This window comes from Lepidochelys olivacea (assembly GCF_965140295.1).
Source record: "Lepidochelys olivacea isolate rLepOli2 genome assembly, chromosome: 12".
NCBI classification, from domain to species: domain Eukaryota; kingdom Metazoa; phylum Chordata; order Testudines; family Cheloniidae; genus Lepidochelys; species Lepidochelys olivacea.
Window position 1 is genome coordinate 32,234,737 of NC_140422.1, and position 26,603 is coordinate 32,261,339.

The 26,603-nt window shown below is 40.4% G+C and overlaps 2 protein-coding genes across 9 annotated transcripts in view; one reads left to right on the forward strand and one right to left on the reverse strand.

Moving 5' to 3' along the window:
* The window catches only part of CMC2 (C-X9-C motif containing 2), a 48,215-nt gene extending 41,450 nt beyond the window's left edge, over nt 1-6,765 (reverse strand). For 2 of the 7 annotated variants that reach the window (XM_084644919.1, XM_084644916.1), the window contains exons 1-2: nt 6,646-6,747; nt 1,334-1,421 (exon numbers count right to left, since the gene is read on the reverse strand). The gene's annotated coding sequence lies outside the window, so the exon portion shown is untranslated. Of the gene's footprint in view, nt 1-1,333; nt 1,422-6,037; nt 6,103-6,645 lie in introns of all 7 variants that reach the window. The other 5 variants (XM_084644920.1, XM_084644917.1, XM_084644921.1 and 2 more) reach the window with 5 other exon arrangements.
* Nucleotides 6,766-6,799: 34 nt separating this feature from the next.
* Nucleotides 6,800-25,823, forward strand: CENPN (centromere protein N). 2 transcript variants are annotated; one of them, XR_014713784.1, is made up of 12 exons: nt 6,800-7,034; nt 7,812-7,992; nt 9,495-9,540; nt 12,264-12,323; nt 12,858-12,934; nt 14,765-14,935; nt 17,001-17,102; nt 17,698-17,755; nt 19,026-19,138; nt 20,124-20,170; nt 23,410-23,533; nt 23,879-25,823. XR_014713784.1 is itself a non-coding variant. In XM_084644914.1 (11 exons), the coding sequence occupies exons 1-11, from the start codon at nt 6,811-6,813 to the stop codon at nt 23,992-23,994; spliced, it is 1,272 nt and encodes a 423-aa protein (XP_084501040.1). In that variant the 5' UTR covers nt 6,800-6,810; the 3' UTR covers nt 23,995-25,823. The 2 variants fall into 2 exon arrangements, 1 of the variants encoding a protein (XP_084501040.1); XM_084644914.1 differs by lacking the exon at nt 20,124-20,170.
* The last annotated feature ends 780 nt before the right edge of the window (nt 25,824-26,603 follow it).

Below are 26,603 nucleotides of genomic sequence, written 5' to 3' on the forward strand. Positions count from 1 at the left end.
GCAGGAGTCAGGGCAGGGGGCTGCGGGCGTCTGAGGAGCGTGCAGGAGTCAGGGCAGGGGGGTGCTGGGTATGTGTGGAGGGTGCTTGAGTCAGGGCTGGGGTCGGGGGGTCAGGGGGTCAGGGGTCAGGACAGAGGGGCGGGAGTGTGTGTGGGGGGTGTAGGGGTCAGGGCAGTGGGTGTGGGCTAGGGTCGTGCGGGTGCTCCCAGCCACCTGCCCAGAGCGGCTCACAGCAGGGGGTTGGAGGGGGTATGCCCTGATTCCACCCCCTTCCCCAAGACCCCGTCCCCACCTCTTCTCCACCTCCTCCCCGGAGCAGTGAATGCACTGTGTCTCCGCTTCTCCGACTCCTTCACAAGGGCCATCAGCTGATCGGGGTCAGGGAGGGAGAGGAGGAGGGGCAGGAACCCAGCACGCTGGGGGAAGAGGTCGGGAGGGGGGAGCTTGCCTGCCCTGCAGCAGCAGCCGGCAGGACCAAGCTTCTTCACCCTGCCCCCGCTGGGGGGGCGGCACACGGAGAAGAGCGGGCCAGGGCGGGCAGGATTTTTAATGGCACACTGCTGCCTGCCGGGGTCCCGGCCTGGGTTCGGCAGTGGGCTGAGCGGGGCCAGCGGCCGGGGCCCGGCAGGCAGCTGCGTGCCATTAAAAATCAGCTCGCGTGCCATCTTTGGCACGAGTGCCATAGGTTGCCAACCCCTGATCTAGACCATCCCTGACAGGTGTTTGTCTAACCCACTCTTAAAAATCTTCAAGGATGGAGATTCCACATCCTCCCTGAGCAATTTATTCCAGTGCTTTACCACCCTGACAGTTAGGAAGTTTTTCCCAATGTCCAACCTAAACCACCTTTACTGCAATTTAAGCCCATTGCTTCTTGGCCTATCCACAGAGGTTAAGGAGAACAATTTTTCTCCCTCCTCTTTATAACAACCTTTTATGTACTTGAAAACTGTTATGTCTCTTCTCATTCTTCTCTTCTCCAGACTAAACAACCCCAATGTTTTCAATCTTCACTCATAGGTCATGTTCTCTAGAACTTTAATAATTTTTGTACTCTTCTCTGGACTTTCTCCAATTTGTCCACCTCTTTCCTGAAATGTGGCACCCATAACTGGACACAATACTCCAGTTGAGGCCTAATCAGCAAAGAGTACAGCAGAATAATTGCTTCTTGTGTCTTTCTTTCAACACTCCTGCTAATGCATCCCAGAAGGATACCTAAAAACTCCCTCTCATTAGCACTGACCAGAAAACTCTACCTCTCCTCTGATAGAGTTGTACTCTTATTGAATTTTTCTGCCAATTTTGCTGGTACTGTACTTCACTCACTCACCTTTCAGTGAAGCCTTTTCTTCTAGTTACTGTTTTATTCACCTCCACTTATATGTCCAGAGAGAACTTGAGCAGGACCGTTCCCTGCGCTTCAAGAGGAGATTTAAAATGGTGTCAAGCTCATATCTTCAACTTCAAGATATTCAACAACACTACACAAATTTTACTCCTGACTTACTTGAGAAAGGGAGAAGTTTTGTAGTACAGCATTATTATTACACTTGTTTTTACCTCCTTACAGGAAAAAAGGAGTAGTCTTCAGCTCCTCAGGGACTGTCTGTTAAACCTTTTTTGCCAAAGAAAACCCAAATTCAGAAATCCTTCTGAATATATTTTTTAAAAATTCCAATGACTAATATCTCCATTTAAAGTCATAAGAGCCCCTATAGCAACAATCCTGAAACATATAGATATATTAAGCTCATAAAGACCTCCCCATAAAAAGTTTTCTTGATTTTCCCAAGTTACCAAGAAATGAATTATATCTATTCTTTCTATTCAGTTCAACAAAACTCATATTGAAACAATGTTGTGTGCAAAAGAAACCTGCAAGTGTAAGGAAGTTCATGATAAGATACTAAACTAGACAAAAAAAAAAAAACAGGTGGATTTGCAGTACCCAAATATTGGACCAAGTAATTGAGCATGCTGCCATCTGCTACACTTTCCCTGCTAGGGTATGGGGCAAGAAATCAGGAACTAGGTTGAATCAGCATTTCCATCTGGTCCCCACCCAGACCCCAACATGGGGCCAGAAGCAATCCGAGTCAGGTGTTAGGTGGAAGAAGACCAGGAGATCTGGCTCCTTCACTTTCCAGACCCAAGCATGGGTTTGAGAAGCAACAGAAACCTAGAGAGCTCCTTCCCTCCCTCCCCATACACCTTCATAAGACCAGACACAGCTACATAGGATGAAAGCAGAGGCACCAACTTTCTAATTTCCCGACCTCTGCTCTACCCCAGGCCTCGCCCCCATCCCTTCTCCCAAGTCCCCACCACTACCCTGCCTCTTCCTGCCCCCACTACTCCCCCTCCCCCCAGCACCTCCTGCACACCACTGAACAGCTGGTCACCAGCAGGCAGAAGGTGCTGGGAGGGAAGAGGAGGAGCTGATTGGCAGGACCACTGGTGGGTGCTGAGCACTCTATTTTTTTCCCGGTGAGTGCTCCAGCCCTGGAGTACCCACAGAGTCAGCACCTATGGATGAAAGTTCCTTAATCACAGATTCCTCCGCAGTTCTCAACAAGCAGCTTAGAAGTTAGCAGGTCTTATTTCAGTACTGCTGCTGTTAGGCAGACATGCACCCAGAGGGAGATGGCCACAAGTATGTTTTATATTGCTGCTCATGGGCCACCTATCTGCCCTTGCTGACCCTTATAACATCAGCAGGGAAACAGGAAAAAACCCTATGTGAATCTTTAAAAAAAAAAAAAAAATCAATTGATGACATGCTGTTTAAAAGGATACCCTAAAAAACTTGCATTTAAAAACAATTAATTTAAAAAATTCAGGTTGATGGTGTCCTTTAACCTTTAATCAAAAGGGTAGAAAATGCCCTATGACATCTAAATAAAATGTTTACTGTTCCCTAATAATAGGTAATTCCCATTAAAGGGAAGCTCTCAGGTTAAAATATATTTTTAAAAAGCATTACTGTTAAAAACACTTACATTTTAAGTAGTATTTTTAATATCACTGACACTGTTTGTTCAGCTATTTTCCATTGACTAATCTATTTTCATTGTCCAATATCAGCAAGTTTCACTTTGTTCTAGTGCATGAGAAACGATGTTCCCATATTTGGATGGAAGGCACTGAAGGAGAAAGTTCAAATCCAGATAAACTGCTTTCCTTGATTCCCCTGCCACCCACACACACTTCATTAAAATGACAGGTTTCAGAGTAGCAGCCGTGTTAGTCTGTATTCGCGAAAAGAAAAGGAGTACTTGTGGTACCTTAGAGACTAACCAATTTATTTGAGCATGAGCTTTCGTGAGCTACAGCTCACTTCATCGGATGCATACCGTGGAAACTGCAGCAGACATTATATACACACAGAGATCATGAAACAATACCTCCTCCCACCCCACTCTCCTGCTGGTAATAGCTTATCTAAAGTGATCATCAAGTTGGGCCATTTCCAGCACAAATCCAGGTTTTCTCACCCTCCACCCCACCACACACAAACTCACTCTCCTGCTGGTAATAGCCCATCCAAAGTGACAACTCTCTTCACAATGTGCATGATAATCAAGGTGGGCCATTTCCAGCACAAATCCAGGTTTTCTCACCCCCCCCCCCACCCCCATACACACACAAACTCACTCTCCTGCTGGTAATAGCTCATCCAAAGTGACCACTCTCCCTACAATGTGCATGGTAATCAAGGTGGGCCATAGCCTGGATTTGTGCTGGACTTCTCACCCCCCCCCTTTTTTTTCCCGGGGACACACACACACACAAACTCACTCTCCTGCTGGCAATAGCTCATCCAAACTGACCACTCTCCAAGTTTAAATCCAAGTTTAACCAGAACGTCTGGGGGGGGGGGTAGGAAAAAACAAGGGGAAATAGGCAGGAAATGGCCCACCTTGATTATCATGCACATTGTGAAGAGAGTTGTCACTTTGGATGGGCTATCACCAGCAGGAGAGTGAGTTTGTGTGTGGCGGGGTGGAGGGTGAGAAAACCTGGATTTGTGCTGGAAATGGCCCAACTTGATGATCACTTTAGATAAGGTATTACCAGCAGGACAGTGGGGTGGGAGGAGGTATTGTTTCATGATCTCTGTGTGTATATAATGTCTGCTGCAGTTTCCAGGGTATGCATCCGATGAAGTGAGCTGTAGCTCACGGAAGCTCATGCTCAAATAAATTGGTTAGTCTCTAAGGTGCCACAAGTACTCCTTTTCTTTTTACTTCATTAAAATATTTGTTAATAGTAGGCTTTGTGATGCCTTTTTACCTAAACCTACTGACACGCTCTATATAAACATGTTGCACACACACATATTAAGGAAACAAAGGATGCTTATGATATTTCTCAGCTTTTGGAGACAGAGAAAAGCCCAGGGGGTTTAATTCTGCCCCTGATTTATTTTCACCTAGGGAAACCCTTGCATTTATATAGATTCTACCTTAAACCCTGCCTCCATGTTTTTCATCTAGCATAACACAAAAACCAGCAACAAGTTTAAACATCTCAGCTGACCCACAGTACATTTTTATTATATCTGAGCTCCATGTGGTATTAGATTGTTTGATCATCAGTGCTGCTTTTAAAGCATTTGCAACATATTTTACAAAAAGGATAAGGATGTCCACATGGTGGTGTATTAGCCATGAAAAGTAAGAACTAATTATGACTCTAGGGGAGAGAGTGTAGCTAACCAAATTAGTTATAGTAATTTATTTTTCACGATTGATAGTTTATTTTTTCATTTTTCAATAGAAGTGCAAAACAGATTGGTCAGTATTTGTTTTTTGAGTTTTCACTAACAATACTGTTTGGCTTTCTAGCACTGTTTTTATTAACTTTAATTAATGTGTTCATTCTGTTATACACAACTTTAAAGACAAAAAAATTAGATATTGGACCTACGCTACTTGTTAGTATTACTTTAAAACATCTATCATGTCAAGGATGCAAAGTTGTAGATTATATTAACCGTTAATTTTCATACAAATTACTAAAAAAAAAATATATGTAACAATGGATATGTGCTTGCAAACTTCATAAAAGCAGCCAGTAATTAAGTTTCCATTCAAGTAACATTGATTCATTTCCCAGAGAACTCAAAGTTAACGACAATCTGCCCTTAACTTTGAGTGATCTGGGTATATACTCTGCTATGTCAGAATATATAAAATCACACTATTCTATTATAGTTAGACACCATATCAGTCAAATTAAGAATAACCCCTACATTTTCCAGCAAATGCACTATATTACAGTTAATTTGTATGTTGTATTGAGATACATCCGTGAAAACCGGGATGCATACATCTTATACATAAGGCTAGGATGTACTAAAGAAGTACTGTTTCTACTGAACACAAACTGACAAATGGTCACTGCTTTATTTACTATTTATTATCAGATCAAACTGTAAGGGTGTATTTTCATCACTTTTGCTGACAGGTGTTTTGCCAGGCCATTCTCTAAGTGTCAAGATGCATTCATTAGATCAGAATCACAGAAGGACAACAGTTCATGTAATGGAATTTTTTTTCTTGAATGCTTTCAACATTTTATTGCCACATACAGTGAATCATGCTTTGGAAATCAATGATGTATAACAAAAGTTTATTGCAGCTAGCTCTCTCTCTCTTTCGCTTTGTAGTCACTCTTATTCACATTCTTTTATAAGACTGTTTTTCCCTCTAATTGCCAAGTAATCCTTAAAGACAGGAAATGGTTTGTTAAATTCACTGACACCCATATTGATGACATACCATGCCCCAATAGGAATGCAAGCCACCCTGGAATGAAGAGACCCCAAGGATGGGCTCCGCATATGAACATAAGCCGAAGAAGAGGTACACAGAGGAGGGAGCTGGCCAATGTGGATAAACTGCTCCCATACTTTTAGGCTTAAGCTGTACCTAAACATACATAGATAGACCAAAGTAGACAATAGGTGGACAGTGGCCAAAGCCGAGCCACCAGACACTTTTGAGAAGTCCGCAATATCTTTTTTACTTACTTATTCTAATTATTGTTATTGCCAGGTGAAACATGTTTCTCTTGGAGTCTGGACCTCGCCTTTACCTTGACCAAGAAATTTGGACGAGGACAAAAAATAACTGACCATTCCTGATCGACACCGTGCTTCAATTTACTGCCATGCCACCCGCTCCAGCATGCGGGAGATAAACCTGCCGCGTGACTGTAACCATAGCTAGAGAAGGAAGGAGGGCTGGTTTGTTTTAAGGCAGGAGCCCCCTTTTCTCCTGTGGTAGGGGCCTGGAGAGATTCATTCTCCCCTCTTCAGGGGGTCAACCCTCTTTTCTTGCGCGTGCCTGGGCACACGGGGGGGGGGCCTATCTCCGGCAGAGGGGGGAGTGAGCCCCTTCTCCTCCCCGAGAGAGGATGGGAGGGGTTACTTCCCCCCGCCACGCTCGGACCGGTGCGCAGGCAGGGGGAGGGGCCACCCACTTCTCCCGCGTCGGCGCGGGTAGAACCGGAGAGGAGGGAACACCTCCGCGGCGGGGGGAGAAGAGGAGCAAGCGCCCCTGAGCCAGAGGGGAGGGGGAGTTAACAGGCGGGACTCAGGGCGGCCAGCCCCTCCCCTCGCAGCCTCCTTTCACTTACTCCAATCCCGGGGAGAAGAAAACTCCGTCAGGAAAAAGAGCCGGGCCCCAGCAACAGCCGCGCTTCACCAAAGGGAGGGAAGAAGGTCATGACCCGGAAGAAGATAGGGCGTCGGGAGGGAAGGCCCTTCGAAGGAGCGTCACAGGGGGCGGAGCCGGCGGCAGGATGCCGCTCTCACACAGGGCACGTCCCAACGGGGGCGGAGGGAGAGGCGAAACAGCGCTTGCGATTGGGCCATTCAAATGTAGGAAGCTGGATGATTGGGCGCTTCGAAGGTGCGGGCGCGACTTGGCGGGAAAGAGCGGGCAGTTTCGGGAGCCCGAAAAAGAACCCCGCTGCTGTGGTGACATGTCCGCGAGCGGCCGGCGCCGCCGGGGCGCCCTTGACAGGTGAGCCGGGAGGGGCTCTGGCCCTGAGGAAATGCTCTTGGGGTGTCCTGCCTGGGACTGGGACTGACCCCCATTTCCTGCGGGGGGGATGCCCCGCTGCCGCGCCTCCCCAGCCGCGTAGCTTGAAGGGGCCCCAGCGGCGGGTATGCCCGGGGCCTTCCCACGACGGCTCTGCCGGCGGAGTCGCTCCCTCGTGTGGCAGACAGCGCCTTCGGGGGACCGGCTCCCCCAAACCTCGGCCTTCCCCGCTCCGAGGCAGGCGCGTCTTCCTCCCTCCGCGGACCCCGCCGCTTGTCCGCGACCCCCTCGCCCCTCCTTAGAGCCAGCCCCAGGGGACGGGTGTTAGGCCGCGGACGGCGAGAAGGGTTGTCCCCGGCAGGGCGCGGCCCTGCTCTGGCTGCACCGCCGGGCTTTCTCGTGCCCTCCGTAAAGCGGGGCAGTAGCTTGGAGGAGTTTACTACGGGAACTCGGACGTTGTCCTTTGGCCAGTCTCCGAGCAGCCTGGGCGGTGACTCCCCGAGGCTAGAAGAGGATTTTCTCGCTGTCACGGTGGCCTTAAGGTGCAGCTGATGTGATGCTCCCTCAAAGGAGCGGATGTCCTAAGTCTCGGAAATACGCTGATTCTTTGCAGTGTGTACGAGGAACATTGGAATTGCCAATCAGACCAATGATATGTCTCCAACAGTGGCCAGTACCAGAGCACAGGCCAGTTGGAGTGATCCACACCCCATCTTCCCTCGTCATTGGCTTATAACTCTGTAATATTGCTTTTTAAAGGGGCTTCACAATGGATGAGACAGTTGCTGAGTATATCAGAAGGACAGTGCTGAAAATCCCACGCCATGAAATCATGGAAATGCTTACGATGTGGGACTTCCTCTCCAAGACGCAGCTGCAGACCATAAACGTGCATCAGATAAAGGAAAGAATTTCCCAAGAAGTGGTGCAGCTTTGTGAGGTGATAACATCCATTGTGAATGGTCTGTCAGGCTGAAACGTTTTCATTATATTTGCATAGCAGGATGGCATACTAGAAGCGTGTATTGGTGTTTTTGTAATGTGTGGCACACATTTAAGAAGGAAAATGTTCTCATTCTCACATTAACTTTATTTTCTTTATTTCTCATATTGGAAACTATTAACCTGTGCCTGGATTATAGTGCATGAATACTGAGTTGGCCTAACTGGTTTTGCTGAGTACACAGCTGGTCCACAGGAAGGCACAGTTGTACTCAATTCTTCCTTGCTCTTTAATTGAATCATATATTAGAGCCTGCTATTGTTAAACCTTTCAGTAATTGTTATGTATTATGGCACTGGGTAGATTCTAGCCATTCAATAGGGATGAAGCTGTTTTGGAGTTTATCTGTATTTGTGAATCTGAATGTTAAACATAAACAATTCTATCTGGACATTTAGAAGGCTAAGATGTACCTATGTTACTCCTAAAATGCTGTCTCTCTTAAGGAGTAGAAAGCCTATAGTTTTTTATTCTTCTGGAATTCTGTAGTGTTATTTCTGAGGTGTGCTGTTTTTGTTTTGACAAACAAGCACATTGGATGGAATAATTTCTTCTGCAAGATTTGTTTTCACTTTACTTGGTGTAAAACAAAATTTCTTCATATGACCCTGCTTGTGATAATGTTCCACACTTGGGGCCTGATCCTATAACTGCATTTGCATGGGCAGACCCTGGGCTAGCCTCTGTGGAGTCTGTTATCATATGTGCCCTTAAATTCTACTGTTTGTTGCACAGTTTCAAAGGCATTGAAATCTGTTGGTTCCACAGATTGCTTGTCTATAGTATTAATATGCAAGCTACAGGTGCAAGCCAAAAAGACTTACTGAATGCCATAAATAGTATTATTAAACTACTTTTAATGGGATAACAAATGTCAGGTTTAAAATAGCTACGGTGTTTTGTAGAAACTTCTTTACCTATGTTCCTAAGAGCACCTGAGATTCTTCAGATGGCATGAAATTTTAAAAACTAAATAAAATTGATGGGAGGAAAATCATAGTTCACCTTTTACCTGGTTTGTATAATGAAACACTAGTCATTTTCTCTTCTGTTTATAATAAAGTTTAGTTAATTTCACTTATTAAGTCTTGTGTACTAGTTCAGAATAGCAATGTTTAAATTGCAACCTCTGTAGAGGGAGTGCATAAATACACTCAAATAGCTTTCTTTAAAAAATATATAATTGAAAACATGGCTAATACTGGATTTGGCAAAACCTTTTTTTGACTATATGCTCTTTGTGACAGGGAGTTTGTCTTCCTGTGTTTAGAAACTGCCTAGCATTCTGTCGCCATTAATGCAATCTAAGTAATGTTAACAGTACCTACATTCTGGGGCTAAAATTCCAGACAGCGTTTCTTTAAGCTGCAATTTTAATGAAGTTCTATAAAGAACTCTGGCTCTACAGTTCACCATGCACTGTAAATATTTTCTTGCAGGAAAACTCTGCAAGTATCAAGCAAGCAGCCATCCTAGACATGATTTGTAAGTTAAAAATACCTTTTCTTTATCTTTTGTCTGACATTCTCAAATAACTTCTAATGCACAGAATTGCCCTTATGAGATATTGGTATGTTAAGAATGGTCTGACCCGGTATGGCCAATGGTCCATCTAGCCCAGGATCCTGTCTTCTGACAGTGGCCAGTGCCAGATGCTTCAGAAGAAAGGAACAGAACAGGCAACTTATTAGGTGATTCATCCCCTGTTGTCCAGTCTCCACTTCTGGCAGTCAGAGGTTTAGGGGAACACCCAGAGCTTGGGGTTGCATCCCAGACATTCTTGGCTGATAGCCATTGATGGACTTAGCCTTCGCGAACTTATCTAATTCTTTTTTGAACCCAGTTAAATTTTTTGGCCTTCCCAACATCCCCAGGCAATGAGTTCCACAGGTTGATTGTGTGTTATGTGAAGTACTTCCTTATGTTTGTTTTAAAACTGCTGTCTATTAATTTTGTTGGGTGACATCTGGTTCTTGTGATATGTGAAGTGATAAATGACACATCTGTATTCACTTTCTCCACTCTGTTCATGATTTTATAAACATCTGTCATATTATCGATCATATCCTTAGTCATCTCTTTTTCTGAGCTGAACAATTTGTCTGTTTTTAATCTTTCCTCATATGGAAGTTATTCCATACCCTCAATCAATTCTAATATCTTTTTTGAGATGGGGTGACCAGACCTGTATACAGTATTCAACGTGTGGGTGTACCATGGATTTATATGGTGGCATTATGATATTTTTTTCGTCTTTTCTATCTCTTTTTTTCCTACTGGTTCCTAAAAGTGTTAGCTTTTTTGAGTGCTGTGCACATTGAGCTGATGTTTTCAGATAACTGTCCACGATGACTCCAAGGTCTTTCTTCTTGAGTGGTAACAGCTAATTTAGAGCCCATCATTTAGACTGTATGGAAAACATAATCCCAACCAATGTGTTATTTTGCACTTATCAACATTGAATTTCATCTACTATTTTGTTGCCCAGTCATCCAATTTTGTGAGATCCCTTTGTAACTCTTTACAGTCTGTTTCAGACTTAACTATCTTACATAATTTTATATCGTCTGCATACTTTTCCCACCTCACTGTTTACCCCCTTTTCCAGATCACATATGAATATGTTGAACAGCACTGTTCCCAGGACAGATCCCTGTGGGACCCTGCTATTACCTCTCTCCACTGTGGAAACTGACCATTTATTCCTATCCTTTGTTTCCTGCCTTTTTAACCAATTACTGATCCATGAGAGGACCTTCCCTGTTATCCCATGACTGTTTGCTTAGGAGCCTTTGGTGAGGGACCTTGTCGAAGCTTTCTGAAAGTCCGAGCATACTATATCAACTGGATCACTTTGTCCATATGCTTGTTGACACCTTCAAAAAATTGTAATACATTGGTGTGACATGATTCCCCTTTACAAAAGCCATGTTGACTTCCCCAACATATCATGTTGATCTGTGTGTCTGATAATTCTGTTCTTTACTGTAGTTTCAAATAATTTTCCTGATGCTGAAGTTAGTCCTGTAATTACCAGGATCGCCTCTGGAGCCTGTTTTAAAAATTGGCATTATGTTAGCTATCCACCAGTCATAGGAGGGGCTGGGGGTTGCCCCACGGCTGGGCTCTTGGGGAGAGGGGATTGGATGCTGGGGGCTGCCCCGTAGCTGGGCTCTGGGCTTCGGCCACCCTGCAGCTGGGCTCGGGGAGGGGGCTGGTGTCTGGAGGCCGCCCTGGGGCTGGGTGCAGAGGCCAGGGGACCGCTCTGGGGTCTGGGTATCTGGGCTGGGGGGTGCCCTGCGGCTTAGCTCGGGTGGGGGTGGAGGGAGGTCCAGGGTGTCTGAGTTCTGGCGGCCTCACACAGCCCCCTCCAGCACCTCCCAACTGGAACTGAGTTTTGTAGGGGTTTCTTTAACTCTACTCCTAGAGGAATCTTTTTTGCTGTTGTCTGTGTTGTTGACATGCTTGTTGACTGGTAATTTTGAAATAAATTACCAAAATTGAAACTGGAGTGATTATATTGTGGTATTTTGACACAATATGTAGAATTTTGCAGAATTTTTAATTTTTTGGCGCCGAATTCCCCCAGGAGTAATATGGGTGTTAGTTTAATTCAGACAGCAGTGTATGGCAGATCAGCTTCTACAAATCCAGATGGATCTCTAAATTCAACATAATTATAATTTGAACATTAAGAATTGTATATAATTTTTGTTTATGTGGAAAACTGAAGTATGAGTGATTCCAAAATTGCTGTCTTGTTAATTTTTTGTTGCGTGTGGCTCTAGCTGTTTCCTATACACTGATAACTCTATGTACTTAGAAGTTGGCAAACTCTTGTAAGTCTGTCTTTTTTTCTCTAATTGCCCTAAACAACAGAATTCAAGTTAAGAAACAGTTTTGGTAACTTGCATGTAATCCTTTTTAAAGAGTGAATTGGGAGGAGGTTACCTCTTCATTAATTAGTTAACAAAAAATTCAACAAATTTTAATGTCTCCTATATAAAAATGCCTTTTTTACTTGTAGACTAGAAGCTACCTGCAGCTTAGGACAGTCTTGATCACTAAGACTTTTTTTTTTTTTTTTTTAAATATGAGGACAATTGTTTGAAAGTGATCTGATCACAAATAATGTATGTCAATAGTTTACTCAAAACAGTTATGTTCCATGTTGACTGCATCATTGGGCAACTTTTTTATCTCCCCAGACAACCACACCTATCGGAACAAGAAGATTTGGACTGTTTACCAAATGACCAAAGCAGTGGGTAGGTAAACACCTTTCTCTAAAGATATCACCTCTACAGGATTCTCACTCATAGGAAAGGTCCTTCATTTTTGGTTTTTACATACCCCACTCCTACCCAACCCCAGGAAATTTTCTCAGTTTTATAAATGCTGCTATTTGGTTTGTACTGGTTCCTCCTACTCCCTCAATTTTGGACGAATCAGGGGCATGAAAATACTGATTGTTAGGAAAATCCAATATATTATATTAGGTAGATGTATTTATGTTGTTAATAAATTAGTCTATCTGTTAAGGTGAGACAGTATAAGGGAAGAGACATGTATGCACGTGTGTGTGTGGTATGTCAGTGCTCACGTCCTAAAAAAAGAAGTCCCGAAACTCCCCAGAGAGATTAAACTGACACTATATGATCTATTTAATAGTTAAAATAAATGTTTAAATTCTTGGGTTGATGCTACATCACTGTAATACCGTTTTGCTGTAACAGACCAAATTATGTCTAACAGTCATAATTTTGTGTTTACAGTAAGTGGTATCTCTTCTTGTATAACAGGTGAAGAAACTGACGCTTTTAACTTGGCAGATTTCAAATACAAATTTAAGAGAAGTCTTCAGTCAGCTCTGAAAAATGTAAGAATAAAACTGTTCTAAATGAGTTGCAACTCTGTAATATAAAGGGTGGTGGTTATATCGTCTTTAGGAAGATAATTCTTGATTTGTCCCTGCTTTTTAACCAAAACTTGAAGTAAATCTGTAAATTGCTGGAGTCATGGGGGATTGTATTTGAAATACCAAGGAGAAACTATATATACTGCCCAAGTAATAGTGTTTACCTTCAGACTTGCTTTTTCTGGTTGAGGGAAGTGAAAAGTGGCAGAGTTCTGTCTTAAAATATAGTGTTACCTGTTTCAGGCTCCAGAGAAAAACATTTCCAATTTTGTATATTTTTAGTACTAAGGAACATTCTGCCATTATTACTGAGTAGATAAACAAGTTTGAGCCTGTACTTCAGAAAATACACAAACTAGATAAATATAGCTGAATCAGGCTTCAAAAAGCATTGCTAGATACAAAAATGGAACGTTGCTCATATAGGCCAGAAGAGTGCAGTGTTTCAGGACAAATACATCTGAGACTTTAAAGCTAGAGTGGTCATGTGGCCTAGATGTAATTGATACTGTTCTAATCTGTCAATCAATAAGACAATCTGTTAACTAATAATATATAAATAAACATGTCTCTCACCAAACAATCTGAGTGGAACTTGAAGTAGCCATGTAATTTTTTATCAATAAGCAGAAAACAGAGGGTGGAAGTGGGAGGGTGTATGCACGATTCTGAAGTTAGCACCAGTAGTAAAAATGGAGTCAGAAATAGTAAACTGCTCTTGCACATGGTCTCTAGCTTATGCTTCAATTTATTATCCCTAGTGGGCATATTTTGTGTGTTTTGAAGTTTTGGCCCTGATACTGTTATATTTTTGGTGAAATTTTATATTGTCTAGTAGACAGTGGTGTTCTTGGGTCACATACTGTATAAAGTAGTGTCCAACATGTGACCTAGGGAGCTACTCATGGCTATAAGGAATGAATGTGTAGGAAAATTATCTGATTATCAATTGAATGTGTTCCTTTCATCGGTATATGAAAAACTTGTCACTATTGGAGGGGGACACTGCTTCCTTAGCAGACTCGGGAGCATTGTGAGCAGCTGTTTTCTTTCTTGATGCAACTGCTGAGCAGTTTGCCTGCATTGCAAAGGAGGGAGAAAAAAATGACTGTGACTGGCCAATTGCCTCCTTCCCCCTCTTCCCTCATTAGAAGCAGTATAGGAGCTTGACTGGCTCTGCCTGAACCTAGGAGAGCACCTAGCAAAGGCTGGCTTCCCTTCCCCACATAGCCACTCAGGGTAACTTGGTATTGGTGAGTGAAATTGAAAACCAATAACCAGTTGAACAGCAACCTGAGTGGTAAAAGGAAATGGAACAGGGCAGAGAAACTACCCCAAGGCATTGACTGTGGACCTTGACCTCTTTGAAACATGTTCAGTCCTGAGGCTGAAAAGCGACTATTGTAATGTAACCTCACACCTGTAAAATGGGTAGTGAAATAGACTCATTAGAACGGAAGCACTTGGGTTACTGTCACTCGTGCTCCACATACAATACAAAGATATTGCTGCTATCTACCTTTGCTTCCAATAAGGGTGCTTACATTTAAAAAAAAAAAAAGACACCTTCTAATGTAAAGATATTTTCTAAACATTACAGGTTAAATTCCATCTGGTGAAAGAACCTTGTGAAAGTCAATGGGATATGTTTCTCTTTCATCAGCAGTGGCATATCACATGTTCACGTATAATGCATAAACGCAGGGGAACAGTTAACCCACACAACCTTAATTTTGGTGTCTCCTGATTTGAGTGCCTAACTAAATTATAGCTTTTGATTTTTCTAATTAGGTGACGATCAACTTCAGAGAATATGAGGATAATGCAATATGGATTCGAATTGCTTGGGGAACACAGTATACAAAGCCAAATCAGTACAAAGCTACTTATGTTGTGTATCACTCGCAAACTCCCTATGTCTTCATTTCCAGTCTTAGGAACCGCATACCTCTGCTTTGTCAGGTATAGAGCAAACTTGACTGTTATAGATCTCCATCATGTTGTTTCTAGTTATCAAAAGAGGGTTGTTGGAAGTGTGAGGAAACATCACACTGGAAAATCTGGAATGTAGTTGTTTGGTCTGGAAACATAACACAATCTTTAGATTAGATCCCTAAATGGAGTTCACTAGGGGCGTTCAGAGGCACAAGTGCATACGTGCATTATTTGTGCTCCTCTCGTATACCACTTTAAAATCCATACCAAAACTCCTTAAATACAAACCATGTAGAATAACTGCCTTTAAGCTTTTTCTCTTTATAGAAAGTTAATTTAATAAAGTGAGTTTGTGCTTTTACTAGACTATATAATTTTAAATCTCTGAACTGGATATGCTTGTGTTGAGGCTATGTTAACTTGCAAGGTATCTTTACTTCACATCTTTAAACTGAATTGCTACAAGTGGCCATATGATGGGTCTTAAAAGCTGGCTTAGAGTAGAAGTGATAGTTACTGACAAAAATAGGGGTCATGTCCTATTATTGCCTATTAAAACCACTTATTATTGGCACTTGTCCCTATTACCTGTGTGACCCTCTTGGAGACTGGCAGTGGATGTTCTAGGTACAGTAGAACCTCAGAGTTATGAACACCTTGGGAATGGAGATTGTTTATAACTCTGAACAAAACGTTATGGTGGTTCTTTCAAAAGTTTACAACTGAACATTGCCTTAATACAGCTTTGAAACTTTACTTTGCAGAAGAAAAATGCTGCTTTCCTTTTATTTTTAGTAGTAGTTTACTGTACTGTATTTGCTTTTTTTTTGTGTGTCGGTCTCTGCTTCTGTCTGATTGCATACTTCCAGTTCCAAATGAGGTTTTGTGGTTGACTGATCAATTCATAACTGTAGTGATAGTAACTCTCAGGTTCTACTATATTCAAAATCTGAAAGCAAATTGCAAGTACAGTTTTGTATGTTCTTAAAGTGACCACCTAAGCTTCTGAGGCCTTGCACTATGAGAACTGGATGTACTGGCTCAAAGAATGGGTATACTGAGTGTCCAAATTATTGACATTAAGATCATGGGGCAGATCTCTGAGATCTTAGTTCAAATTCTTGGAAATTTACCTTTCCAGTAACATAACCTTTAACTTCTAATAATCCAGGAGAAAGACCTGGGTGTATTAGTCAATTACAAGATGACTGTCCTGTAATTCATTATAGAATGAATCAGGCCAGGTATTTCCAGGAGTGATAAGGAAGTATTAATGCCATTGTATAAAGCACTGGTAAGACCTCCTTTGGAATACTGTGTACAGTTCTAGTGGCCCATGTTCAAGAAAGACTAAGACAAACTGGAACGGGTTCAAAGAGAGACTACTAAGATGATCACAGGAATGGAGAATCTGTTTTATGAGAGGAGGTTAAAAGAGTTTGGCTTGTTTAACTTAGGAAAATGAAGGCTATGGGGGGATATGCTCGTGCTCTATAATTATATCATGGAGTAAACACCAAAGAGGGAGAAGAGTTGTTTAGGCTAAAGGCTTCTAGCCATCAGAATAGTGTAGTTTTGGAACAGCCTTCCAATACAAGGGTGCAGCCGAGTGAGCAAATAACCTACCTAGTTTTAAGATGGAGCTTGATAAGTTTATAAACAAGATTATGTGACTAGTTTGTCTGTGATACCAAGGGACTGGACTCAATCCATGAAGTCCCTTCCAGTTCTGTATTAATAAGTTCATATCTTACTGTGCAGAGAATCAAGCTATCCCTAAGTATGCACAACATGATGATGCAGAGCTTAAACTACAGTTCTATTTTTTATTTATGTGTTTATTTTGGTGGTTGGGGTCTTCTTTCTTTCAACTGTAAATTCTCTACATTACTGCAAAGATCATATGGCTTTATAACAGCCTGTTTAACTTTGCATTTTTCAGATATGAGAATCGTCTTTGGTGATAGTGACTGAACCTACAACTTAACAGCTGTATAAAAATGTTGCATTAGCCAGAAATGTTACATTTTATTGTAAATATAATGGTGACTTAAGAAGTAATGATAAAAATAATTTCAATTTTTATTTAAAGGCACTGGTTCATGCTTCCAATTACCATGACATCCATGAAATGGAGCTCCGAAGCCGTTGTTTAGACTCCCTTAAAGATATTGTGTTCAAGAGGTATAGCCAGGTGAGCCACTTTTCAAGTTTATTCTAAGGTAAGTCTTGGTTTTTTGTTTCAGGCCTGGCTCTAAACTTCCTAGCAGGTGGGGAAAACCTCTTCCAAGAATTCATCATGTTACAAGTAATACTGAACTACTGAGGTGGACAGCCTTTCAGTAAGGTAACATAAAATGGTGATCTAAAACCTAGTTTCCCACCTACCGCTTTTTAGAGGCATTCCTGAATTACCAATTAAACTATAACATAGAATTTTGGATAAAATGATTTAATCTTAAAATTTCGTATTATTACTACTTCATTGGTCTCAATAAAGTACTGACTTGGCAACTATTAGAATAGGTATTTACTCTGCTTGTCTAAAGAACACTTCCAAATAGAGAAATGTTTTCTGAGTATAGTCAGGGAAAACATCACTTTCCAAAACTAGGATTTCGGATTCTTAACTTACCATAATTGGTAAGAGCAAGGAGAGCACTCTGTTGCAGAAGGTTTTCAAAAAAACCTGAAAACTATTTCTAGTGAGAGCTCCTAGAACTGGAAATAAACTGATTGTAAAGACCTTATCTTGTCTCCTCCCACGCTTTTTTGTATTTTGTTTTTAGACTTTCCAAACATATCACCCAAGACCTCTACAAGAAAGCAATGTTGCTCCAGAAAAGGGTATATGCTTATTTTTTTAAAAATATATGGCCTTTTAAAATAAGCTTTGCTCTGAAATATCATTCCTTTTCAGGTTTGCATTCTCAGCTCTTCTAAATGTTTCTTGTTATAAAGTGCCACATAATTCTATTACATTCATAGTATAGTACAGTACATACACTGCATTGATTGCTGCTTGCCAGACTACACCTCCACCCTTTCCAAGGCTGGCTGAGTTCTGTTTACGAACTCACCGAACATCATTTGGACACTTATGTCATGGTTCTGATTCTCATACTAGCTTGGCTGGTCAGATAGACTCCACTATCTTACAGTAACTGTCTTCTTTGAAATGTTTTGTCCACCTGGCTCCTGTGACCTGCCCTCCATTCCCGCTCATTCTCAGTACAGATTGATTCTAAAGACAAATTAGCAAGTGGTTGGGGCCACACTGCTCTAATTGCCCTTGGGTGGGAGGACATGTCGAGCACAAGCACAGCCCCAGTGAATGCTGCTAGTCAAAAGATTTTGGCCTTGTACATAGGAGGTGTGTGTTCATGATAAGTAGGATCCACGTGGACAAAACATTCAAGGTAGACTTTTCATACAGCTGCTGTAAAGTTTCTTTCCTTTGTGAGATAACATGCTTGTTTGATTTCTGGCTGGCTTCTGCAGGGTTGCCTTAACTAAGAAATCCAACGTGCAGTTCTGAAGCTGTTAGCTTTGCATAAAATGAGAACTCTTGTCGAATTATGACTTTCGTTAAGAAATTGTTTTTCCTAAGCTTGTTTCTTTGGTCGGAAAATAATATTTTCACTTATTTATATGACTTACCTAGGATTCTTTTGGGTGTTTGGAAAAACAGCTAATGAAATCCAGGTAATTCCCAGAAAGCAATCTTCATAGGCTAATTACTTTTTAAATGTCAAACTTCTAAAAGCCTGGGTGGACTGATGCTCCTAAAATTAAGCTGCTTATAACATTTGCTTAGAATTAGGCATGCAAGCATTCACTCCCACATCCACAAAGTACACAATGCTAAACTTTTTTCCTTTTTTGGTCTGGCTATTTTGTTAGTTTAGAGTTGGTTTTAAGTGGTGAATCTTCATATTTCACTAGCTATCTGCCAGATGATCATTTTGTGCATTCTCTAGAACTTGTATTCTATTCTGGGTATGTCACATCTAAAAATCATTCCCAAAGAAATGGAATGTGTACATAATAGCTAAACAGTGCCACATGAAAGTTAACAGGGTGTGGTGTTCATTTTGTTTTTTTCCCCCTCCTCCAGTGGATCCGAGGATAATTCAAGAAAATAAAAGGGAAAAAGAGAGAATCCAGAGTGTGAATCAGGAGGTCTTTGGTGAGGGTCTCCAACCAAAAATAGAATTTGCACAATATAAGGTGATAAACACGTTTAATCCTTTTAATTTGGTTAAAACGACTAATCAGTAGATGTGTTAAAGCACAATTGTAAAAAAATTCTCTAGTTTTTCTTCCAAACTTTTGCACAGAACGTTACTAGAGTTTTTTCATAAACTAGTTACAATTATAGATTTCTAATGCAGAGCTCTTGTTGCATTCATGCAATCTAGTGCCCAAAGAAGTTACATTTAAAATTCTGGATCATATCTCAGTCTTGCACGACCCATACTATTTGAGTAATAGTGACTTTTTAATTTGATCATAATCTTGAGAGCAAAGTATTTTGGCTGTCGTACTATAATAAAATGAGATTTTAAGTACTGGTGAAATGGAAGTCCAGATTATACAGAGTACTTATAAAACCAACTACCAATACAGGTAACACTCAATAGATCATTGAAAAATATCTGTTCATAACTAAGGCTATGTTTTAGTCATGGGTATTTTTAGTAAAAGTCATGGACAGGTCACAAGCAGTAAACAAAAATTCACAGCTCCATGACCAGTCCATGACTTGTACTATATACCCCTGACTAAATCTTGGTCAGGCGGGGGGGAGGGAGCAGAGGCAGCATGCAGAGCTGGGAAGGAGGAACATGTCCCCGCTTTTGGGGAGCGCCCTGAGGTAAGTGCCACCCAGGGCCCTTACCCGCTCCTGCATCCCTGCCCTGAGCCCCCTCCCACACCCAAACTCCTGCTGCTGGGGGAGGGGGACGCGGTGGCCCGAGACTGCCCCAGCAGCAGCAAGTGCGGCTGGCCCAGGATCTGCCTGAGCTGCTCAGGCGGCCCCTAGGCCAGCCACTGCAGAGGTCACAGAAGGTCATGGAATCCATGACCTCTGGGACAGACTCGCAGCCTTATTCATAACAAAACCAATTCTTAATGTATCTTTGGGGATTCCAAGAGATGACCCTTAATGTTTTACCATATACACTGGACATAATTGCGTTTTTTTTTTTTTTAGTGGAGAATTGTTTGTCACATGGGGGCACCCCTGATTTCATTAAAAAGGTATTCTTCCACCTAGAAATGTGTTTTCATTAGCAAACAGGTTGTTGAAAGGCATAAATAAAATAATTCTAATAGGCCCTGTTAACAAACTTTTAAAATGTATGCCCAAGACTTGAAGTCAGAAGTTAATCAAAGCAGCATGTTAGTGTTTTAAAGGAGCAGCTGCACCAACTATAGCTGTGGTAGGAACTGGCTTGAAGTGACTTGAGCCATGCTTGAGAGAAAAATCCAGACTGGAAATATCCAGCTAGGAAAGGAGCAAAGGAAGACACGGGCAGCCAAAACACTTGAGGGAGGAAAAAGGCCAAAGATTGTGGAAGTGGAAATGTGCAGTGAGGAACTGGAGTGAAAGCCTCAGAGGATTGGGATATCTGTCCCAATTCAGGCCAGAATTGGATTGTCTAGAGCAGTGGTTCTCAAACTGTGGGTTGGGCCCCCAAAGTGGGTCGCAACCCCATTTTAATGGGGTTGCCAGAGCTGGCATTAGACTTGCTAGGGCCGAAGCCTGAGCCCCACCGCCTGGGGCCAGAGCCGCAGCACAAGGGCTTCAGCCCTGGGTGGTGGGTTTCAGGTTACAGGCTCCCACTTGGGGCTGAAGCCCTTGGGCCTTGGTCCCTCTGCCTGGAGCAGTGGGGATCAGGCTTTGGTTTTGGCCCCCCTGCCCAGGGCGGCAGGGCTTGGGTGGGCTCAGGCTTCAGTCCCCCCTCCTGGAGTCGTGTGGTAACTTTTGTTGTTAGAAGGAGGTTGTGGTGAAATTAAGTTTGAAAACCCCTGACTAGAGACTCTAGAATAAATAATTTTGGGACATTAGTTATGAGAAATCTACACTGAACAGCTCATTCTTCTGATACTTGTACTCCCTGCCTAATGTATTCTCTAGCATATCTAACAATCTCACAGGAAGCGATAGATTTTTTTCTTAGCTAAAACTTGTGATTGGAATGTCTTTTCCCACAACCTAGTTAATGAGAATATTAATCATTTCTGTGGTGTTTAATTCAAAAGGGGTTAAAAGGCCTCTAAACTTAAATCATGCTTATGTCTGAAAATGTTTACCTATTACGGTTCCAAGCAACACTTAAAATGATTATAACTGAAAGATTAGAGAATTTAATTTGTTTATTTTATGCACTAATCAGTTTTCTGTTTGCATGAATCCTCCATTCAGCAAATGGGGAGAAAATCTTTTTTTAAATAAGAAATTGATTATGAAACAATAAAAGCTAACAAGTTAAGGGCAAGTGTGGTAGCTGAAATATCTTTTAAATAGGGCTGTGGATTAATAGAGTTAACTTACGCGATTAACTAAAAATTAATCATACTGTTAAGCAATAGAACATCAATTGAAATTTATTAATTATTTGTGAGTTTTTCTAATATATTGATTTTAATTAAAACACAGAATACAAAGTGCTCACTTTATATTTTTAATTGCAAATATTTGCACTGTAAAAATGATAAAAGAAATAGAATTTTTCAATTTACCTCATACAAGTACTGTAGTGCAGTCTCTTTATTGTGAAAGTGTAACTTACAAATGTAGATTGTTTTGGTTTTGAGTGAAGTTATGTAACAAAAAAATATATAAAACTTTAGAGCCCACAAGTCCACTCAGTCCTACTTCTTGTTCTGCCAATCACTCAGACAAACAAGTTTGTTTACATTTATGGGAGATGGTGCCCATTTCTTATTTACAATGTCACCTGACAGTGAGGACAGGCTGTCGCATGGCACTTTTGTAGCCAGCATTGGAAGGTATTTACATGCTGGATATGCTAAACATTCATATGCCCCTTCATGCCTCTGCCACCATTCCAGAGGACATGCTTCTATGCTGACGATGCTTGTTTTTATTTAAAAAAAAAAATGCATTACTTAAATTTGTGACTGAACTTCTCGGGGGGAGAATTGTATGTCTCCTGCTCTGTTTTACCTGGGTTCTGACACACTTCATGTTCTAGCAATCACAGATGATAACATAGCACATCTTCATTTTAAGAACACTTCCACTGCAGATTTGACAAAATGCAAAAAAGGTACCAATATGAGATTTCTAGCACTTGTGACCACTTGACCCAAGGTTTAAATATCTGAAGTGCCTTCCAAATCTGAGAGGGATGAGGTGTGGAGCATGCTTTCCAGAAGTCTTAAAAGCAACACTCCAATGCGGAAACTACAGAACCCGAACCACCAAAAAAGGAAATCAGCCTTCTGCTGGTGGCATCTGACTTAGATGATGAAAATGAACATCCTTCAGTCTGCACTGCTTTGGATCGTTATTGAGCAGAACCAGTCATCCGCATGGACACGTTCTTTGGAATGGGAGTCGAAGCATGAAGGGACATATGACTCTTTAGCGCATCTGGCATGTAACTATCTTGCGACACCGGCTACAACAGTGCCATGTGAACGCCTGTTCTCCCTTTCAGGTGACATTGTAAACAAGAAGTGGGCAACATTGTCTCCCATCAACGTAAACAAACATGTTTGAGCGATAGGCTAAACAAGAAGTAGGAGTGAGTGGACTTGTAGGCTCTAAAGTTTTACATGGTTTTATTTTTGAATGCAGTTTTTTTTAAATAATTCTATATTTGTAAGTTCAACTTTCATGATAAAGAGCTTACACTATAGTCCTTGTATTAGGTGAACTGAAAAATGCTATTTTGTGTTTTTGAAAATATAGTGAGGACTGTACACTTTGTATTCTGTTTTGTAATTGAAATCAATATATTTGAAATGTAGAAAACATCCAAAAAAATATTGTTTAACAGTGCAATTAATCACGATTAATTTTTTTAATCTCTTGGCAGCCCTACTTTTAAATTAAGAATTTAATGTTTTTAACCTTTGTAGTTTCCTTTAATACTTAAAAATAAATTAAATAAAGAAGACTGGTCTATTTTCAATTTTAAAGAAGGGCAACTGGATATCTGGTTAGAAAGGATGAGGGCCTGAGGAGGTCACCACTTAGCACCAGGAAATGCTTGACTTATGGTTTAGCACAACAGTTATTACAACCAAGTTTTAAATAGCAATTGCCCATTTTTGTATGGTGTTAAACTGAAGGGCATGTTGCCATAAATTGTTTGCTTCATAAATTGTTTTTCCTCCCAGTTGAGAGAAGAGAGGACACATCCAACAAAAAAGCAGGGCTTTAGTTTTAATATTGCCTTGTTTTTTAATAGTTCGTACATAAAGGCATATCCTTCTTATGACCCCTGAATGCTTTGTGTTCACAGCTTGAAACAATGTTTAAAGGTGAACCTGAAATGGACATTCTAACTGAAAAAGAACCATTCAGATGTATAGTCAAATTTTCCAGTCCCCATCTTTTAGAAGCATTGAAATCCTTAGCACCAGCAGGTGAGTGCTATAATATTAATAGGTGAACTATTTTACTATGTTGTCTTCCATTTAGCTTGCAAATCTTTCATAAGTGATATTTGAGTGGTTAATCTGATTCTGTGTACATATAAATAGAAATTTAGTGAACTACAAGAATTCTTCTGTAGATAACCTTAGCAGATGAGGCCAGATTAGACATGTAAACTCATGCTTTTGTGCAAATTTTCTTATAGAATTACAGTGATTGAACGTGGTTACTCAATTTATACCTTTAATCTAAATCATATGTGAAAGATAAATTTGTGGATGAGTTTGGCTATAATTCCTTTTTTTTTTTTTTTTTTTTTTCCTCCTTCCCTCCAGGTATGGCTGATGCACCTCTTTCACCATTACTTACATGCATACCACAAAAAGCCAGGAACTATTTTAAAATTAAAGAGCGAAAAGGCATACTTTCAACAAGCTGTATAGGCCACTGACTTTTTTTGTTTTTTTTTTTACTGCAAAGACTCATTCACCGAGAATTGTGTATATAATGTGTATTTAATTACTGTATTTAATCAAAAGATAAATTTCAGAACCATTTTTAAAACTAATTTATTCTTTGGTAATCCCTTGTATCATTTTAAATGATAGTCTACATTTAAGGTTATACTTTTTCCCTACTGTTCATTTTTAACAAATGGGTTAGCCAATGAGATTGACTAAATGGTCTGTCGTCTAGCAGATAGCTGAAACAGTAAATTCAGCTAATTAAATTAGTTCATTGAAGTTCTTCTGTGAATCATAATGTATTTGGTGGATGCACACAATAAATTAGAGAACGGATCTAATCAGAATGCAATAAGTCAAGTAATGTAGCAGATTAGCGTTCTTTCAGTGTACTAGCACCATTTAACAAAATGGTTATGCCCACAGTCTGTCATCTAGCATCAGACATTAATTCTGAGTGAGAATGTCAGGAGACCAATCTACTTGGAAAACTAACATTCTAGCCTGGCCTTGATGTTTTCATTTTTCAACAGAAGACTTCCTTCCTGTGACAATATTCTATTGTCATGACTTCATTTATAGTGAGATGCATTTTTAAAAAAAATTTTTTTAAATGAGGTTATGGGCTTCTGATGACTAGCAAAAGCTGGTATCAAACATTTGGTGCATATTTTTCATATCCTTAAAATGGTGTTAAATATCTAACAAACAGATGTGATACTTAATGTACAATAGGTTTTTAATAATTTATTTTATCAAATGACTGAGTAACTCGGTATCTAAACAATTAAAGATAGTTACTTAAGTTTCCCCATAAGTAAAAGACACTGAAACTTTCTGTTGAAGCAAATTACTTTTTAAGAGTAAATTATAAAGCAGTAACACTCTGGAGATTAAGGGCCTACAAAGTGCATCATTAGGGCTGAACACATCCCTGCTTACTACAATATCTTTAATATAGTTGGTAAGGGGGAAAAAATCTGGTGACTACTAAATATGAGTTGCTGTTCATGATGTGTGAAATAAGTTAGACATGAGATATGCAAAACCCAAGCTATATACAATTAGACAAATCTCTGGGCACTTATCTGACAACAAATACTAACTGTAATAAACTATATAAATGGCTGAGGTAATCCACTGAATGGTCTCATTTGGGCCCCAGTTTAGCAATATATCAAAGCCCATGCCCAACTTTGAACATGTCAGTAGTCCCACTGACTTCAGTAGAACTATTCATGTGCATACAGTTTGGTATGTGTTTTTGTACCTCACTGAATGGTGGTCTTATCTTGAAAGGACTATCTGCTACTAATGAAGTCCAATAGCAAAGTTTCTATCTGACCTGAATGGATGTAAGATCAGACCCAATGTTTGTAATCACTAATCTTTCTAGGGTCTGATCCTGCCACACTCCTTGTACACTAAAACTTGACTTTGTATTCATAAAGATTGCAGAACCAAGCAAATGTAGTGTTCAAGCAGAAATAGGGTTTGCAGTAAAGTTCTAAGTGTTCATAATTAAATAGACATTTTGAATTTCACCCATTTAATATTTTAAGCTACAGATGTAATTTACTTGGTTTGAAGATCACTTGTATTGTCCAAAATGTCTCTTAGATTCTGTATTGGTTAGCAATTTATTGTTGATGTATTTTGTGTATTCAAATTTTTTATTTGCTTAGATAATGTCCATATGCGAAGAGAATTTTTCAGAAAGGTTGTGGTATAGTATACCAAACTATTTTGTTAAGTTTTGTGTGATTTTGTTTTTGTTACGTTTGAAAGAACCAATAAAAATTTAAAGTAGAACTTGGCAGAAGTTTGGCTTGAGATACTTAAGTATGATACATTTATATTGAGTATTTTTTGTAATGATTATAAACTGAATCCTGTGTACTGTACAGTATTGGACCTATCCTGCTATTTTATAAGTACATTTTTTAACTAAAATTCAGCGGAATTGAAAGTGTTTAAGTGTAATATTAAGCTATTATTACTTTTAAGAGTCTGTTTTAATCCATGATCGAAACTAAGACCTGTCTACAATCCCCATAAGAAGGGAAAGACTACTTATAAAAGCATAATCCATAAAAGATGAATGAAAGTGCCCTATCTCAAGTATTTCTTATCTTCAGCAATTTCTCAGCAGATTTAATGTCCCTAAATATACTTTCTTTCTATAATTAAACTAACATGTTAAAACATTACGGTTGCAAAGTCAAGCACTCAAAAGTTAGGAAATGCCAGAATTAAGGTTACCTGTGCAACTTTAATTTGGCTCCCTTGTGTGTATACACTGATATAATCTTTAATTAGTTGATCACATACTATTTTTGCTACAGAACCCCTGCCTTATTCAATGCGCAGGATAGATGGTACTCTCTTAAGGAGGAACTATTTATTTTGTTACCTCCTTGTTCAGTGAGTGAGCCCATTCCTTATTTACTGCACACTGACAAGCTGTAGGCTTTTCTTTTGACAGTGAGTGAGGAATGCACTTAGTCTTCTGACCTCCAACCATCACACAGAATGATCACTTGCTTTGAAATCAGCATTTTCTGTTTTAAGTCCTTAACTTGTACAATGCTAGTAA

Excerpts from the sequence above, each read along its gene's own strand:
- CENPN (XM_084644914.1), top strand. The coding sequence starts at position 6,811 with ATGCCGCTCTCACACAGGGCACGTCCCAACGGGGGCGGAGGGAGAGGC. Across the intron at positions 12,324-12,857 it reads CCAAATGACCAAAGCAGTGG|GTGAAGAAACTGACGCTTTT; the intron begins GTAGGTAAACAC and ends CTTGTATAACAG. Across the intron at positions 19,139-23,409 it reads TAGAATTTGCACAATATAAG|CTTGAAACAATGTTTAAAGG; the intron begins GTGATAAACACG and ends TTGTGTTCACAG.